The sequence below is a fragment of the Tachysurus fulvidraco genome, chromosome 8 (genome assembly GCF_022655615.1).
Source record: "Tachysurus fulvidraco isolate hzauxx_2018 chromosome 8, HZAU_PFXX_2.0, whole genome shotgun sequence".
Classification (NCBI taxonomy): domain Eukaryota; kingdom Metazoa; phylum Chordata; class Actinopteri; order Siluriformes; family Bagridae; genus Tachysurus; species Tachysurus fulvidraco.
Window position 1 is genome coordinate 3,300,500 of NC_062525.1, and position 18,867 is coordinate 3,319,366.

Sequence of the window (18,867 nt, forward strand, 5' to 3'; positions counted from 1 at the left end):
TTTTCCAGTGGAAAAGGATTATAATTAGAACATTTACATTTTCAGTACTCCTATGCCTACGTGCACACACACACACACACACACACACACACACACACACACACACACACACACACACACACACACAACAGTGATGGGTGTGTGTGCGTGATGTGTGTGTGTGTGTGCGCGCATGTGTGTGAGTGTGTGCGCGTGCATATGTGTGTGCGTCTCTCTCCAGATGTCCCAGGCTCTTTGTTGCCGTGGAGATTCAGCTGGCCACGGCTCCCTCATTAGTGTCCACTGATCCATATGTCATACTGGAGATAGCCTTTGATCAGCACCGAACGCGGGAACGTTCACCCGAGTCGTGTTCACAAAACTATGACACAATCTCCTCCGTGACCAGCTGAGGAATAATAAACATCGTCAGACACGTTCAGAAGAAGACGAAAAGAGCATGTGTTTGTTTTAGACTCTTTCAGCACTCTAACAGACTAAAACTGGACAAGTGTAGTTTCATTTACACTCAAGTAAATGAGTATGCATCTAAACAGTAGAGAAAAGAGTCTTAATTTCAGCTACATCATGGGGTCCTGTGGTTTGTTTACAATTCCATTAAATAAAACATGATTTTTTTAGCTTCACTTGGTTTCTTTTCTGACCAAATCAGTTTGTCAAACCTAAATTTATATTTTTGGTTAGTTTTATTATTAGAATGATTTCAAATTCATAATTAAAGAAATAAAAAGCAAACGTCCAGAGCAGAAAAATGTCCTCAGAAAATTATTTCATTCATTGGTTAACAAAACGGAAATGGAACAGTGCAAACAATCCAAATCATAAAAAATCACCTGAGAGAAAATCACAGAGAAAATGAATGATAAGAAACTTATATAAAAATGTCTCCCAGCCAGAGTGTATTTTCTTTTGTTCATCAGTTTGATTGCCTCACACCTCCAGGGTTGTGGGTTCGATTCCCACCTACGCCTTGTGTGTGTGGAGTTTGCATGTTCTCCCCGTGCCTCGGGGGTTTCCTCCGGGTACTCCGGTTTCCTCCCCCGGTCCATAAATATGCAAATTAGCCTTAGCTAACAAACAAATTGTGGTTGTCATGGTAACATCTTTTGACTAAGATTCCAAATTCTATCTTGTAACACAGGCTAACTAGCACACTAGCGGTTTATCTAGAACTTTTTTAAATGGCATACTCATGAATATTCATATGTTCTCCCAGGTCAGTTTAATAGTTTAACGAATATTAACAACGTATTAAACATTAATTTAATGATTATAAATTATTGAAACTCCCAGGAACCATGGGAGCTGTAGTCACTAAATTATTCAAAGTAATTAGTAAATAATGCTTTGACATGAAGAAGTGGGTTAACGGTTTAATTAATGTCCGGGGAAACTTCTTGAAATTGTTTTTAATATTTAATCGTGATATTAAAATGTAAAATCAAGAAAACAGGAAAAAAATGGAAATGTATCTAAAATATAACGTGTGATGACTGCTTTAATATGAGTAACTGAATACCACTAATAATAAGGTCATGGTGCGACGGGATAGATAGATAGATAGATAGATAGATAGATAGATAGATAGATAGATAGATAGATAGATAGATAGATAGACAGACAGACAGACAGACAGACAGACAGACAGACAGACAGACAGATAGATAGATAGATAGATAGATAGATAGATAGATAGATAGATAGATAGATAGATAGATAGATAGATAGATAGATAGATACCAATGCTAATGAATACTATTAAAATGTAAAATGTCCAGTAGCAGCCAATGAAGACAAGTAAATACAGATTTAAGTCACTCCTCAGGTTGTGTGTTTTTACTCTGCCGTACCTGAGAGCTGTTGTACAGTCTAATGGCCAGGAGGACAAAAGAGTTCCTCAGTCTTGTAGTGGAGTCTGACAAAGTTATGAGTTAAATAATAATACTTAATAATAATAATAATAATAATAATAATAATAATAATAATAATAATAATAATAATAATAATAACAACAACAATAATAACAATAATAACAATAATAATTATTATTATTGTTATTATTGTTATTATTGTTGTTATTATTATTATTATTATTATTATTATTATGACTAAATGGTTAAAATAGAGTTAAATGGCTTAAAAATATATGGGTTACATCTCTTTATTTCTTTTTTTGAGTAATAGACGGGAGAAAGGACTCAATTCTAAAGAGTCTCAGACGTTATGTAACTTGCAAACTACTAAAGCGACAGTGAAATATCGCTTTGGCACGGCACGATCCTGAACCCAATGCACCAAGAGAAGCCTCCTTTTTCTAAGGATTTCCAGAGCCACAATTCAAGGCAGTTTTTCCAGTTTCTGCTCTTTTCTGTGGCCGTGAGTCTGCGGCCTCTCCGTTTCCACCCTAAAAATCAGGATGACTTTTTTTCTGCGAAGGAACACAAACGGCGCTGCTTAGAACTGCACTTCCCTCACAGAGTCACTGGTAGCCTGCAGGGAGGGAAGACTGGAACATATGTGGCCTGGCACGTACTAAACCACAAAATCCATACACCAATTGCCGGACATTTGTACTCAGCATGAGGCACGGAGGGATAAACAGATAAATTGGTCGAGAAAATGAATGAAGGGGGAAAAGAAAAAAAAGAAATGACGAAGTTCCATGAAAAGCCGGCAGGATCATAAGAGCGCCACCCGTTCCAGGCGAGTTCCCATGGAGACAAGGGGCCTGGTACACAATGTGAGGTGAGAAAACGAGGGAGAGCGAAAGGGAAATAAAGAGAGCGAAAGAGAGGGGACACGGACTGGGATGTGTGCGTGTAATGAGGCACACTCGAGAATTAAACGGAAATAAAAAATAGGTGATAGATGTCCTGAGAGCTAGAGAGAGAGAGAGAGAGAGAGAGAGAGAGAGAGAGAGAGAGAGAGAGAGAGAGAGAGAGAGAGAGAGAAGCCAGAGGAAAATACATTTTATGTGCTTGATCTTTATTAAAATATTAAATCACAAAGTGGGTTGCATTACCAGACATAATTCTAGGCTTTTGATCTCTTTTCACTTATATATAAAATTATACAATTTTATAATTTGTCACTTTCAGGAAAAAGGGTAGATTTTTTTTGATGACTCGTCCTGTACTAGCCTTGCGTTTGTCCAATTAAAGGCTCCCCAGCGCTTATATGCCCCGCCCACCGGTGGCATGCCTTGCTCTACAGTAACAGCTCGTTAGCAGTAAATGGTAAAATAGATCATTGGTGCGTTTTTATGTAATTATTTTTGTGTGTGTTTTTATATAATTATTAATTATGTTTATGTAATTATTTTTATCTAGCATTCAGATGTAAGTCAGATCCTAGTAGTAAACCCCAGATGCTACTTGGTATAAATGAAGGCAAGTCCTCTCCGTTCTCAAATTGTATTGTTTGGTTAACTTACTGTGACGGTTGTTAAATACATAGACAATGATACATTGATACAATGAGGTACCAGGAAGTAGGAAGAGACCTTGTGCCATTTCCAGGAAATTATCATGAGGTGCTGATATGTATGTGCCTGGAAATTAATCATGTCTGAAAACAAGAAATCATTATGAATCAAGAAAAAGAATAGCGGTTATACGTGTCCTTTGATTTCAAACGTGAGTCAGAAGATAGAAAAGGCGAATGCGTTGCCGAGCGATGAGCCGCCGTTCCTAATCTGGTATGTAGTTTATGACTGAACACTAGATCGACTTATTCATAATTAGCGCTAATTATCTCTGTATATTGAAACTCCTCTGTCATAATTGTCCCTTTTTGTCCCTATTTTGTTATTTCCCGAATTCAGAGTGTTACATCCTGTCTGATTTCCTGTTTTGAACCATTTCTCATTGCCTACGTTGTTTTTTTTGTCTACGATTCTGCCTACAGAGTCAGATTTTTAATAAAACCCCGCTCAGACGTACAGTATGTCCCCCATCCTCTCCTTCATGCCAGAATGAATTCAGGAAGCACGAGTTATCGATTTTATTCCTACAGCGTTTTTAACGCTAGACATCGTTTCCGAGTTGCTTTACAGAAATCCGGATGCAAATTTAGATCCCTAATGAGCAAGTCAGAAAAGTCATGCTGAGACAAGAAGAAGAAGAAGAAGAAGAAGAAGAAGAAGAAAGATCGAGAGAAACTAGACTCAGAGGCGAATTTCTTCTGTGTGACACCAGATAGTGGGATTATAATAGTAACAGTCGAGAAGCAGTATGTAAATGAGTGAAAACGAGTATGAATAGGGGGCTTCAGAGGAGGATAGCAGAACAGGTTATGATCACAGCTAAACCAATTGCACCAGTTCTGTCGATGTGGTGAGTAATGGAACATTCATGGATAATGTGAAAGCATGCGTTGCAAATAAAATCCTGCAAAAAAAAACAAAAAAAAACAACAAGAAATCCCTGGAACGGTTATGCAGATCCGTCCTGTGTATTAAAGACTGCTTTATAGTGTGTAAATGCACAAGAGTTTCAACTCAAGACTTGTGGCATTATTGTTTTCCACACAAGGGTATTATATATAATATATATATATATATATATATATATATATATATATATATATATATTATATATATATATATATATATATATATATATATATATGTGTGTGTGTGTGTGTGTGTGTGTGTGTGTGTGTGTGTGTGTGTGTGTGTGTGTTTGTGCGCTTGGGTGTGTTTGGGTGCACAGGTCACCAAACCCAGACATTGTCCTGCGCCCGTTCTTGCAGGAACTTCAAAATGTTTACTTGGCTCTGTTAGCACCACTCACCATAAACCTCCAGGGCTTTATGGAGGGCAGTAAATGGAGAAGAAAATGGAAAACAAAGAGCATGTCCTTGCATAAGTCTTCCTCTCTTTGATCTCTCTATCCTTTCAACTCCTTCAGTTCATTTAAAGAGTTCTGCTTTCAGAAAAGTATAATCTCCCTCTCTGTCTCTCTGTCTCTCTGTCTCTCTGTCTGTCTCTCTCTCTCTCTCTGTGTCTCTCTCTCTTTCTTTCCACTCCTCTCTTTTACTCTTTATCTCCTTTCCCTTGTCTATTCTGTGCCCAGTTTTTTTTTTTTTTCCTGTTGGCATGGCTCCTGTTTGTTTTCAGCCATTTTGGGGACTGGCAGTGCTCGTAACAAACTGCTTAAATGGCGTCCTCTTGCTCTCCCTCTCTCTTTCTCCCTCCCTTGCTTGCTCTCTTGCTCGTTCGCTCGCTAAGCTATCACCCGGCTTTGTGTAAAATGGGCTACATAGAGTGTGTGAGTGTGCGTGTATGAAGAACAATATTGCAAAAGATTAAAAAAAAAAAAATTGCGGACTGGAATTAAAACGATAATAGAGGCATGAGTGATAAAAGGGGGAAAAAAACAGTGGGATAGTTGGTGAAACGAGGGGAAAGAAGTAACACCCTGGAATCGTGTGTCCGAGTCAAAGTGAAGTGCAAGAGGGAGAAAGAGTGTGTGGTGCGAGAGCAGGCGAGAGAGAAAAGAAGGAGAGAAGGAGGGGGAGATTCGGGAGTGCGAGAGTCGTCCCTGCCCTCCGTCTCTACATAGTGCTGCCTGTGTGTGTGCGTTGCCTGTGCTCTCTTGTTCATGCGCACACACACACACACACACACAAGCGCAGACAAGCATACACACATATATACAGAACGAGGGAGGGCGAGAGAGAGAGAGTGTGTGTGTGTGTGTGTGAGAGAGAGAGAGAGAGAGAGAGAGAGAGAGAGAGAGAGAGAACAGATCGCAGCAGAGATGCAGCAGGAGGTTTTTCGAGGTACGTAGTCTTGTTGTGTGCTTGCCTGGCGGAGAAATGAAGAGACCGTCAGACTCTTTTCTGTTTTTTCGTTCTTCTCTTCTTCCTGTTCCTACACACTCTTCATCTTCACCACTGTCCCATCGAGTGTTGTTGTTGTTGTTGTTGTTGTTGTTGTTGTTGTTGTTTGGGTACTGCGTAGGACAAGAGAAGCGAGACGAGAGGAGTGTTGTCCTGTTTGTGTGTGCACGAGCATGCCTGTGTGCGTGCGTCTGTGGAAGTGCGACTGTGTATGTGTGTGTGTGTGTGGTGCTAAACAAGGCCTGCCTCCCTTATCCTCTCCTCTCGCGTCTCAACCACGCAGTTCTTTTTCACGGCCGATGAGTCACTCCGATTTAACAGAAACTAAGATGTGTTTTTTTCTAATGAGATATATTTTACAGATTTTTACTCTTCTCGTTATTTGCTTTACTCAGTGTCTCATAGTAATTGTACGTTTATTCGTTCATTAGTAAAACGGTACGAGTTTTTGTATGTAAATATGTGAATGTTCAGATGAGGAAAAATAAGCTTATAAAATGGCCACGCTGTTCTGGGGGTTTTTTCCCCGTCATTTTGTAGAATGTACAAACGCTTTAAAAGTACACCGGATTTCTGTTTTTTTTTGTTGTTGTTGTTTTGTTTTGTTTTTTGTTCGTACAGCCTGAGTGAAATGGGCTGTAGTTCTCAGAGGGCTCGTGATGTAGGAGTGAGCAGTTTGCTCATTTACTAAACATTTCTTTGGGTGTGTGGGGGGTATTTTTTTGGTTGCGTTTGAGCTCATCATGGCTCAAATGGTGATGAACATTTTGTCATTATCAAGCCCCGAGATTTCCATTCTAACATGATGACGAAGTGTTTATTGGGACTCCCTGCCAAGTTTTTCTAAGCTGCAAGATAGCTAGAACACTAGGATGGTTATTGGTATCATTCTTATTATTCTTCCTATCTATTTCATTTAAATTAAAGAATTATGGGAATCATTTACGGACTATGCCAAGCGTGGCTTTTTCTACGGGTACAGCCGCTGAAGCGTGGCCTGTGCACCTGAGCGTCTTAAAGATATAGGACAGGATTTGATACCTCTTCCATCTCTTAACCCATTTATACCTCCCGCTCCCACTCAGTTCTTGTTCACCCCTCACTGCTGATCTACTCCTTTCCACCATCTCCCCTCTCCTCCCCTTCCCTCTGGCTGGTTCAAACATGTTTTTTGGCCAGGGGGGTTGCTCAGAGTTCAGGATCTAGCCACAGCCCCCTTTACACAGTCCTGCTCTGCCCAGTCCGGAGGTTGCAGGCCTGATGAAAATCGATGGCCTTCATAGTTTAATCTTATCCAGAGTGCTCTTTTTCTACTGATGACTAAATAAAAATCTGCATAGATCTACAGTCTGTAAGACATCTAAGAATAATCAAAGAGCACTGATTTCTTAATGGACATGAAATCACAGATTTCCTTCTTTACTACCCTGCTATGTTTGTAACGAGTCGCGTATGACAAAGATAGACAGATTTAGAGAGATAAATGAATGTTTGTTTCGCTCCATTACTTTTGCAGGATGTTTTTACGTGTGGAACAGACAGTCCCTCAAACTGTTTCAGGCAGTTGCATATTCGAGTAGAGGGGGAGCCGGAGTGCTGGGGATAAAAGGGAGGGTGGCGGTAAAGCCCCTGTCACGCTTGGCCAGCCTCTTCAGCTAAGGACAGCTTGTTGGGAGGCAGTGTGTGCGTCATGCACAAAGGGTGACGGAAACAGGGACAGATGCATTTCCTCATCCACAGCACAAAACAAATTTTGACATGTGGAACCCCTTGTAAGCATTTCCCTCACTGTTCTAAGCCTGTCATTTTTGCATGGATTGAAACAGGTGCAGTGTTGGTTACTTATTTCTTTATATTACACAGTTTATTTAACGTATATTATTAATAGAATTGATAAACGGCAGAAATGTTACTCCTAGACTTTTTTTTTTGCCTTTCTTCTTTTAATACTTCCTCTCCCCATAGATTATGTAAGATCTATAATTACAGCCCTGTTTTTTTGTACTTCCTTTGCACAGTCAGTGGCTCTGCTTGTGGTGTTCAGGTGACACTACCTGTCAGGTGGCTTGTTTACATTCAAACCGGTTGGTATGTGCCTGCAAAGGTTCTAGGTGTGTGCACGGCTGTGGTAGAGAGTGCGTGCTTGTGTGTGCTTGTCCCTGTTAATGTGTGTGTGTGTGTGTGTGTGTGTGTGTGTGTGTGTGTGTGTGTGTGTGTGTGTGTGTGTGTGTGTGTGTGTGTGTGAGCGTGTGTGTGTCTTGTGTGTTTGGCTGTTCCTGTCTCTGGCCTGGCTCTTTTTTACCGCCTCTCTCCGTCTCTAGCTCTCTCGCTCTGCAATAACAGTGCTGACCTAGTTTCACTGTGTTCAGGGCTGCTTGTGGAATTTTACAGCGGCCTGCCTGCCTGGCTAAAACACAGGCAGAAAACCATGACTGGGGATTTTTCATGTGTAACATAAGTGCAAATACTTAAAAAAAAGTGTCCATGCTTTTTAAAAAATATATACAAAGACAGAATTTATTCAGCTAACACATATTTTGATGAATACCTTGTTGAAAAATTCCAGATTAAAAAAAAGACTATGTAAATTGTTGTGGTTATTGAACTTATCAAGTGATATAAAAGGGGTGGATTAGAGGTATTATCCCTCCACACCCCAAGACACCACCACCATTCTCTGTCAACATGCAGCCTAGCACGTATTTATAGAAATATACTATCAACATCCTTGTTTTTTTTACACTGAGAAATGTTAAAAATAACTTTGTTCAAGAAGAAGAATCGAAAGTATTAGTGTGAAGTGGTAGTGATTGCTGACTCTTTCCACATTTGTAATACTGAAACTTCAAATGAGGATGACTACAACTAAAACTAACGCTGTTTATTCATAGTTTAATTAAAAGGCAGGTTTTACACCGTTTGAAGACATTATTCATGATTATGTTTGGTTGCAAAGTTTTTATAATCTTTGTACCTTCAAGAGATACTTGCATGCAAGCTTATTTAAACAAATTTCTGTATGTTTTTCAGGTTTGGGGGCGGGGTCAAGGTGTCCAGAATGGACGGCTGGCACCCCCGCCACATCAGCGTCATACCCTTGGAATTAAATGAACAGCACCTGCCTGGCCCTGCTTCAATTTATGAGAGGACTCCATTTTACATCCACCTAAGAATCGTCGCTGTGAACAACATCTACATCCAAGGATCGAGCTTTCCTCAGACTGACACTCCTCCTTCCTTGAATGCCTGCCAATCTTCCATTCCAGTGGTGGACACGGTTCTAAGTTTTACCTCACTCTGTTCAGTACTTCTGAACTTGCTGAACTGCATTTACGCATCTTGCTTCCTTAAGGGTCTGTTTGAAGTGGCTGGTCTGAAAAAGTGTCTCAAAGGACTAAAGCAAGAGGCTCAAATGAAACACAGAAATAAACAGATAAGAGTAGACAGGATGGGAGAAGGTACGGATGAGGTGGATGGTACCAAAACGACAAGGATATCGCTCAGTTTTCCGATCAGCACTGGACTGCCTGGTTTCTCTGCACAAAAGCACTGTCCAATAATTCATCCCCCTTCATCTTCTATAGCATTTGAAAGAGATGCTTCAAACAGCACTGCATGGAAGGAGGAAACTCTCAGAGACAAACCAGTGCCCAAAGGATCAAAATCAGACTACCTATCCTGCTCTTCCTCCTCCACCCTCCCCATAGATTTGACTGCACCTGTCAGTAAGAACTGCAAATCCACTATGTCTTTTTCTGTGGCTGGTAGTGGTCCCCACTTTCCAACATCTGCATTGCACACATCTGCTAAAATGGACTACTCAAGAGACACATCTGGAGTTAGTCTGCCTAATGACTACCCAGAACACTCAACAACAGAGACTGCACATATTTTGTTCAACCTGAGCGCAAGAGCCTTCCAAGGTCAGGTGACAAAAGACGTGGAAAGGGCAAAAGGCAAAAAACGCAAAGGAAACAGCCTACATGTTGAATTGAGCCTCCCTCTTCCCAGTATAAACCCACCTTCCTCTTCATCAAGCCCTCCTCCTCTTTCACCCCCTTCTGTCTCTCCAATGGCCCTCCCTCCTCAATCCTTCCATGACTCCTATCAAGCAGTGCCAAAACCAGAGCTGCTGTGTGGTGTATGCCACCGTCTGTTTAGCACCGCCTCATCCCTCACTGTGCACATGCGTCTTCATCGGGGTGGACGACTTCTCAGCTGCCGCCATTGTGGTAAAGCCTTTATTCATAATAAAAGACTGCAGTCCCATGAGGCCACCTGTCGGCAAGCACTGCCAGCTTTCGACATCCAGCCCAAACAGGAACCTTTAGAGGAGGGGACCATAGAGAAAACAAATGAGGCAACAGAGCCAGAACAGCTTGGGCAAGAAACGGGACCTGGGCGACCCATAAAGAAAGGACGAAGCCTCCAAGGACATCATGCCAGGGCAATGTCTCACAATGATGCTCTCAGGGATGAGGATCACTTTGTGAAGATTGTTGATGGACATATCATTTACTTCTGTTCGGTTTGTGAACGCTCCTACATGACCCTGTCAAGTCTCAAGCGCCACTCTAATGTGCACTCATGGCGTCGGAAGTACCCATGCCACTACTGTGACAAGGTTTTTGCTCTTGCAGAGTACCGCACCAAACATGAGGTGTGGCACACTGGTGAAAGGCGATATCAGTGCATATTTTGCTGGGAGGCCTTTCCCACCTACTACAACCTCAAGACACACCAGAAGGCATTCCATGGCATTAGTCCTGGCCTCATCTCAAGTGAGAAGACAGCCAATGGGGGCTACAAACAAAAGGTTAATGCACTTAAACTTTACCGCCTACTACCCATGCGCTCTCAAAAACGGCCCTATAAGACATACAACCAGGCTTTGGCCGAGGGACTGCTCAAACCTGACCCATCAGCTACCTTGCCTTTGTCTCTAGGCTGCAGTCTCCCTCCAGGTCTGGGTCCCAGTAAACTGGACTCCTTCCTTAAGGATATTCATCCACAAGACATTAAACCAGACCCTGAGGGTTTCCTGGTCAAAATGGACAAAGAGCAGTGCAGGAAGCAGGCATCAGCTAAGGCAGAGGTACCAGCAGAGGTCAGTGAAAAGGAAAGGTCAGATTTACATCTCTCTGGCAACAGCAGTGTCAAAGCCAAAAATGTCAAATGCCCAGAGACAGCAGTTTCTTCAGTCATTACATTTGGACATAGCAAACCCTCAGTCATCATGCATAGCACAGCACTCCCATCCTCTGTCATTGTTCAACGAGATAAGACACCCTCTGTGGATGGAAAATGTCCTACCGAGGGCAGTCATGCATTGGATAAGACTTTGCAAAAATCACTTAAAAAGCATACACAAAAAGATCATACACATGCCCGTAGTAAGTGGGAAACAACCAGCACACGTACAGAAATCTCAAAAATCCAACAGCCAGCAGAAAAGATTCACAAAGGTCGAAAGGCTCATACCAAGAGTGCGTCAAGCAAGGTGGTTCCCATATCTGTGGGTTCAGAGGTCAAAGGGAGTGGGCCTCTTTGTCAGATCACTGTACGTATAGGGGAGGAGGCTATTGTGAAAAGGAGTATATCTGAGACAGACCTCATGAGAGACAAAAGTCCACCAAGTAAAGACAAAAAGGACTTTCTGCATGGAGACCAGAGAGAACCACGACATAACCATCACCATCATCGCAGACACCATAGTCATCGCAGTTCCAGCCAGGAAGAAAGAGATTCTAAACTGCCAGGCAAGGTGAGGAAGTATTTCTTCCGACAAGAAGTCAGGGAAGACCGGAATGATCATGATGGAGAAGACAACCTGTGGAGACCGTATTATTCGTATAAGCCCAAGAGAAAGGCTTTGCATATGCAGAAGATCAAGAGCTGGCAGCGCAAAATGCATTACAAACGATCACTCCGGCTGATGAAAAGAGCAGAAAGACTAATGAGTGGTGTAAACAAAGATGGGGATACTGTAGAGGAAGAAGAAAAAGATGAAGTAAAAGAGGAGGAAAAAGAAGTTTTTCATCGGAAGGAGCTCAAAGATGACACAGAACCTGCTTGTGTTCCCACAATAACAGAAGAAAAGGAGGAAGAAAAGGGGGGTCCTGGAATGCCTGACCTTTCTTACTCCACAGCTTTATCCCAGCCCACTCTGAATTCTCAATACACAGTTTCCCCTACCATCAAACAACGTTGGTCTGGGGACCAAGCCTCTGAATGTGGATCATGTGGCCGCTGGTTCTCCAGCTCAAGGAAGCGAGACAAGCATGAGCTAACACATCTATTTGAGTTTGTCTGTCTACACTGCAGAGCTACTTTCCCTTCTCAGACCAAATTAGAGGAACATCAGAGAACCAGCCACCCAAAAAATAAACCTCTGCCTACCTCCGCTTCATGTAATTCAGAGTCATCAAGCAAGGAAAATTCAATGGAATTAGAGGAGACAAGCAGTGTATTAAACAGGCGGTTCTTAGAAAAGGGGAGTACTGCTCGCTTGGGAAGAAGGCCAATGACTAGATATACCTGCTCCCAGTGCGATAAAGTATGTAAGACTGCTGCCGCGCTAAACTGCCACCTGAAGAGGCATGAGCTAGGCAACACTACAGAGACTATCCAGCCAGTGCTGGACATGCAAAGTCATAATACTGTGGTATTACCCGAGGTAGACAAGGTTGAAAGAACAGATTCAGACATTTTACATAGGCATGCACAGCCCATCCCAGTTATCAACTATCTCAAATCAGATTCTCAACACACACAGAAAATGGCAGTTGAAAGAAATGAAGAGCACCAAAGATTAGCTACTGGAGAAAGTCCAAAGTTAGCAGCTATTGACAAAATCCACAGTTCACATTTGAGCACTGTATCTTCCCCAGTCAGACTTAGCCCAACACCAGAAAGGTCAAATGTCATCTCCCCTGGTCTGCCCAGTGTGCTCGTAATGAATGGAGCAGAGTGCCTGGACTTCCGAACTCCTGAGAAAAGGAGTCTAGATGCACAGGATCAGAGGAAAAGAAGCCTCACACCAACTGACAGACCAAACCAAGCCTGTCAAGTCCAAATGGTAGAAAAGGTTAGAAGTGATGCAGGTCCATCTATATCCCCTGCATTACAATCAGTCAAAGAGAGTGCTTTGAGTGTTCAAGAGGTAGAAACACACCAACACAAGGATATTCACATTAGTGATCCTTCACAAGAGGCTACACAAGAGGCTCAAGACCTTAGAGTATCTAGAATGGCTTGCAGCATCCAAGCAGAGGATTTGTCCATGCCAACAATACTGGCAAGAGAGAGAGAGTTTTCCCAGCAAGCTGCATACCAATACTCGACCAACAAAATTCGATCCACAGAAGATGTGATGCTCGTAGTGCCCAAAGAGGAGCCACTGAGCCCTGTGCCCTCTCCCACCTGCTCTGTCATTCAAACTACTCACAAAGGACACCCACAAAGGCACCCACGGTCCCCTAGTCACTCTCCAAGACCTTTGAACCTACAGTTACGGTCACATTTAGAGACACACCAAGCACACCAAGGCATGCACTGTGTTGAGAAACAAAGATCTGTGCTTCCAACAGGTTCAGATCATAGCAGTGAGCCCCCCTCTACCCGTTCTGCATTGCATCCCCAAGTGCCCCATTCAGAGCCAGAGACAAAGGACAGCACAGCTTCAAGAGATCCCTGTAGAGAATCTAGCTACCCTGTTCAGGAGTATGCATTTCCCTTAATCATACCAGGAGGGTATTGCTCTGGTAAGAAACAGGAGGACCAGATGCTCATGTCATACCCTTCTGCACCGTTGTCTTTTGGTGCACTAGGAAAGATGGTACCCCATACTGACTCAACAAAACTGCCCTTTTACCCTGATCCCTATCAACTCCTCTATGGCCCACAGCTACTACCATACCCATACAACCTTGCCACCCTGCCTATGGCTCTCAATATGATGGCACCAGGGGACAAAGTAGAGCCCTTGCCCTTTTTACCCACTCTTTTCAACTATGCTGCAGTAGGAGCCCCTTTGTCTCACCCTTTAGTAGTGAACCCCAGCTTATATAATAGCAGCAGTAGCACAAAGCGAAATAGTGACAACCCATGAGAGTATGAGGAGTCCACAGCACTGAAGGAATACTGTATAGTTTCAAAGAGGACCAGACCTTAGAAGGAATATGTGTTGTTGCTGTTTGATAAACGAACTACTTGCACAGACATTTAAGTCTCTTTGGAAAAGTAGCAAAAACCATAGGTGTATGTACAAATTTAAATATAGTGAAGTAACGGAGCGGTGCCTTGGAGGTAGGACCTGTGGGTAAAAGGGAGGTCGTGAACTGGTGATCTGCTGGTACAATGTGGACCTCTTCCCTTTGCCAGTGGCAAAACACACCTCTGACACACCACTCCTCTCCCTCTTTAGAAGAGTTAGAGCTTGGTTATCCGTCCTCTCAGATTTGTTGTAATAACTGTTATAAATAATACATCTGGACAGCTAACAGGGTGTATTTTCTGGAAAAAAAAAAGACAAAAAATAACAAAAACAAAAAAACAGTGTGCTTTCCACTAGTGACAGTATACCAATAACGATCATATTTGTAGTTCAGATATGAGCTTTTATTAATGCAAATAGAAATAATATAGGGGCCAAGCTCTTCATTCTTAAATGGAAAAATACACACTCAATTCAGTGAAGGAAGATAATAGCATATAAGCAGTTTTGTGTGTGTGTGTGTGTGTGTGTGTGTGTGTGTGTGTGTGTGTGTGTGTGTGTGTGTGTGTGTGTGTGTGTGTTTCAACCTCTCATCATGCATGTAGTTTGGGGTAGCTGTCTTTTTACAACATTATGTAGGTTCTGTTGTGTGTATTTTCAGTACTGGCTTCGATGTGAGCGTCTGCGCCGTGTGTGTGGGTGTCTTGAGGGTGATGTGTGCATGCACTGCACAGTTGTAGCCAGCAATGTTTGTGCTATATCCGCCTCGTTGAGCTAAACAGATATTGATATCGATGCGGACGTATGAGCATCATTCCTAGACAGGCTGTTACAACTTTTTTGTAGATCAGCAAGTAGAAAAATAGATGAGGTTCTTCCTTTGTCGGTCACATCTTAGCAGCTTTGATAGCTTATCTACATGTCATATTGGATGGAATTTGTTTATATGTGAGCTTTTTTTTTAACTAACCAGCACCATGGTTGCTTGGTAAATTAATGGCAATTCAGGATGGACTGCATTTTGCAATGTCATGTACACGGTATGTTTGTAGATGTTGTTGGAATGATTGTTAGGAGGCTCGAGTAAAGAACTGGACACAAAACAATTTTTTTTAAACATCTGAGTACTCATCGATTATTATCTTATAGTTGTTTCTAGAAGTGGAAATAAGTTTAGTGGCCTTCTCCTCCCCAGTGCCCCCTGGTGTCCACCAAAGACACTCCATTTACTTGACTGAAATCTGAGAGAGACCGAGGTAAAAGGCAGATGAGAGCGACAGAGAGAGTGGGAGGGAAGTGGAGCAAAGTGCAGCGAGTCTGTTATCGCCAGTAGAACCTCCATTACAAAGTCACAGAAAATAAAGCTGTAAGCAGCTGGTGAATACCGTTTTTCAGGCAGACGTGACCTAAGGAAGCCTGTTACGTGTGAGCCGGGGTTATGGTGGTTAGCCAACCATCTCTCTCCACGTCTCCTCTGCAGTGCACAGAAACAGCAAGAGTTGACGTCAGCTCCTCCTGACGTCCGTGCATGGTCTGAGTTGCAATGCTTAAGACTTAAAAAAAAAAAAAAGAAAAAAAGAAAATTTGCTCACTGACCTGGAGTGGCTTGAACACTCCTTTAGAACTTTCCTGTTTTTTTATATATATACACATATATATAAATATATATAAATATATATCTTTTTAAAACAATATAATTTGTTTATTTTACCTATTTTCCCTTTTTGATAGAGAGATTTGTGAGGATTGTGCTTGAAAGCGGTCTTTCAAGTGCACAAGAATATGAATGTAATTTAGTCATGAGGTTACAAAAAAAACATGAACAGTATGGTAGATGTTTTCTGACTTGAAAAATAACATGTAATAACAAACCGCTTTGAGGTATTCACATATATACAGTAGTCTTAGAAACATGTCTAGGAACTTGGATTCAATATAATCATAACGCATGAACAGCACTCGCTTCTTTATTATCCTCTGGTATCGACATAACAGTCATCACTCCGCTTTCTTTCTCATGTGTGTTTCTGTTTATTTTTTGACTTTCTTTTCTTCGCTGATGGTTGGCTTGAAATACTATCTGCTGTAAAGCTGTCAATTTTCAATTCATCTTTTTTTGTTCCATCATTTTAACTTAAAACTGAAACCAAAAAAAAAGAGCCCCAACAATGAAGCTTCATGACTTTCACACAGTTACAGCACATGCTGTCCACTTACAAAAGTCCCCATAAACACAAATCACTCACACTGTGATTTTTCTCCCCTTCCTCTTCCCACTACCGAGCGTTTTATCCTGTCCTTTTGAAGTGAGTGCATTGAAGCCGCAGCACTGTTCATTTCCGAATATAACGAGAAGATTTGTTGTTTTTCTTGGGTGTAGGTACTTTCACGTAGTGTGTGTGTGTGAGTGTGTGTGTGTGTGTGTGTGTGTGTGGATGTGTGTGTGTGAGCACATTTGAGGAAAAGGAAAACCAAAACAAGCACTATATCCCTTGAGGCTTGCCACCAAATCAGAGTTTGGGTTTGGACCTCTACCAAGGTGTTGTTAAATTCTCCTCACACACTTTTCTCATGAGCAGTGTTGGGTCGCTACAGACTACATGCATATCTGTCATCAGACTGCTGTATTTTTTTATGGATTACTTACAATTGGATTTTCGAGACCACTGAATCTGCCTATGAACTGCATGACTGCTTTGCCACAATCGAAATACGACTAATCGTTGGCTTGGGAGTTATTCTGCTAAACGTTTTTATTTTAAACAAATCATTCCAGCTGTTACAAATAATCATTCCAGCTGTTAAAGGAACTGTTTGTAATTTTGAGCAGCTCTTTTTTTTAGACAGGGGCGGAGCTCATTTCAGGGCCAGAACAAAATGCAACAAAACAACAAAACGCGTGTGACTGAATGCAAAGCAATATTGTTTCACATTTTGTTTAACTTATCTTATTTATCTTATCAATTTTCTTACTCAGATTATTATTAAAAATATTACAAAGTGTTCCTTTAATAAAATCTGACGATGGGACTGTTAAATAAAAATAAACATAAACCTTTAACGGATTAGCAGAAAAATGTGTTTTGCAACATACATCATCAATAATGAGACATTTTTAGTAATAAATAATCAAATAGTTATATTATTCATACTTTTTGTCCAAAAATAATAAGATATTTCTTTTCCATCTTAAACGTATTTAAGATGTTGTGCACTTATTATTTACCTAACACTGCTCATGAGTAACGAAACATAAAATAAAATAAACATTTTCCATAGAAATCTGTTGACATTTGTTATAATATACATTTGTCAAAAATCAGTTTTCTCACAACTACAACAATTAAAGTTCGGACACCCAAAACATCCCTTTTTAAAACAAGTCTTTTAAAATAAGCTACCAAGAAAACATGTTATGTTAATTTATGATCATGCACTTTACCAAAATTTTGATTACCAAAATTAATTTGTAATTTCATGTACAAGTGTATTATTATTATTATTATTATTATTATTATTATTATTATTATTATTATTATTATTATTATTGTTTTTTTTATTGTTTATTATTATTTTTTAAAACTCTCACAATGTGAATGTTGAATAATTAAGGACCTATTCTATCATCCTGCATGCAGGAAAACACTTCAAGGCCGTTTGTTTGCTTGAAATATGCCACCAAATCAAGGTCCTTGCAGGTAAAATGACAGAACGAGTGTAGATGGATGCACTTGTTTTTAGCCGTTCCTAAAATGCAAACACTAGCAAGCGATTACAGCCAGATGAAACCAGCAGAAGACCCCAGTGCAGACATCGATATTCACTCCGACTAGCTGACAGTTTAGCTACGTATATGTGTTCAGCAGGTGTAGTCTTAGGCATGTGATGGATTTTGTCCCGGTATTGTGAAAATGTACAAGCTAAAATCGTGCCATTGTTATAGAAGTTCACATATTTGGCCTGATGTTTCCTAAAATGTTTTGGTTGTTTCTTGTTGACTTTGTCTTCATACAAAGGGTCTGTTAACACATTGCCAAATCAAGCCTGTAATAATCCTTTTTTTTTTCACTTTTTCTTGATTTTTTTTTTGCTCTAGTTCTTCAGTCTCCCTCTGTCCATGCTTCAATCATTCAAATAAAGTATTAACCTGATGACCTACTGAAGAGTTTTGAATCAGTTCCATGGTTCAGATGATAAACGTACTGCACTTTCTGGTGACTGAAGCAAACTTTAAATACAGAAATTTGTATTATTATTAGTAGTAATAGTAGTATTTCCTATAACATTTTGGGATTATAACTATATATAATAATTAAAGGAGAGAAAAAACATTGATGATGTGATGCAGCGTTAGAGTTATTCAATTTTACCAAGAAAACGGACGACAAATCCTTATTTTCCAATTACAAGATGTCCTGAAGTGTTTTATACCACAGCAAATTTCCAATAATTACAAGATTCCAATTAAAGAACAGCAATTACTTTTTATCCATTTATAGTTACACACGACATGAACATTCAAATAAGTTATCACCGTTCTTATACTTTATAGCAGCTCATTTACAGCAAGCTCTTCAAGGTAATACAATGAAAAAGCAGCTTGACATGTACATAGATATTTATATATTTATAGACATTTATATATTTTAACATACATATATTTAATAATAATAATAATAATAATAATAATAATAATCATCATACAAATTTAGAGTTTATTGTAAAAATCGATTTTCTTTTTCATAAACATCTTTTTTTTAACTCTAGAAATAAACCAATGAAAGCATCGTGTATCTGTTAACTGTTAT

At 40.6% G+C, this 18,867-nt stretch overlaps 1 protein-coding gene and 1 long non-coding RNA gene across 3 annotated transcripts in view; one reads left to right on the forward strand and one right to left on the reverse strand.

Annotated features, from left to right (window-relative positions):
• Positions 1-1,653, reverse strand: part of LOC113655057 — a 2,164-nt gene extending 511 nt beyond the window's left edge. Inside the window, exons 1-2 of the long non-coding RNA XR_003443627.2 lie at positions 834-1,653; positions 1-388 (exon numbers count right to left, since the gene is read on the reverse strand). The exon at positions 1-388 is cut by the window's left edge and continues 511 nt beyond it. This is a non-coding gene — a long non-coding RNA (uncharacterized LOC113655057). The remainder of the gene's footprint in view (positions 389-833) is intronic.
• Positions 1,654-2,147: 494 nt separating this feature from the next.
• zbtb4 (zinc finger and BTB domain containing 4) lies at positions 2,148-18,217 on the forward strand. 2 transcript variants are annotated; one of them, XM_027165338.2, is made up of 2 exons: positions 2,148-2,745; positions 8,875-18,217. In XM_027165338.2, exons 1-2 carry the CDS (start codon positions 2,663-2,665, stop codon positions 13,952-13,954), a joined length of 5,163 nt encoding a protein of 1,720 aa, XP_027021139.2. In that variant the 5' UTR covers positions 2,148-2,662; the 3' UTR covers positions 13,955-18,217. The 2 variants fall into 2 exon arrangements, with proteins under 2 accessions (XP_027021139.2, XP_047673741.1); XM_047817785.1 differs by lacking the exon at positions 2,148-2,745 and adding an exon at positions 5,291-5,784.
• The last annotated feature ends 650 nt before the right edge of the window (positions 18,218-18,867 follow it).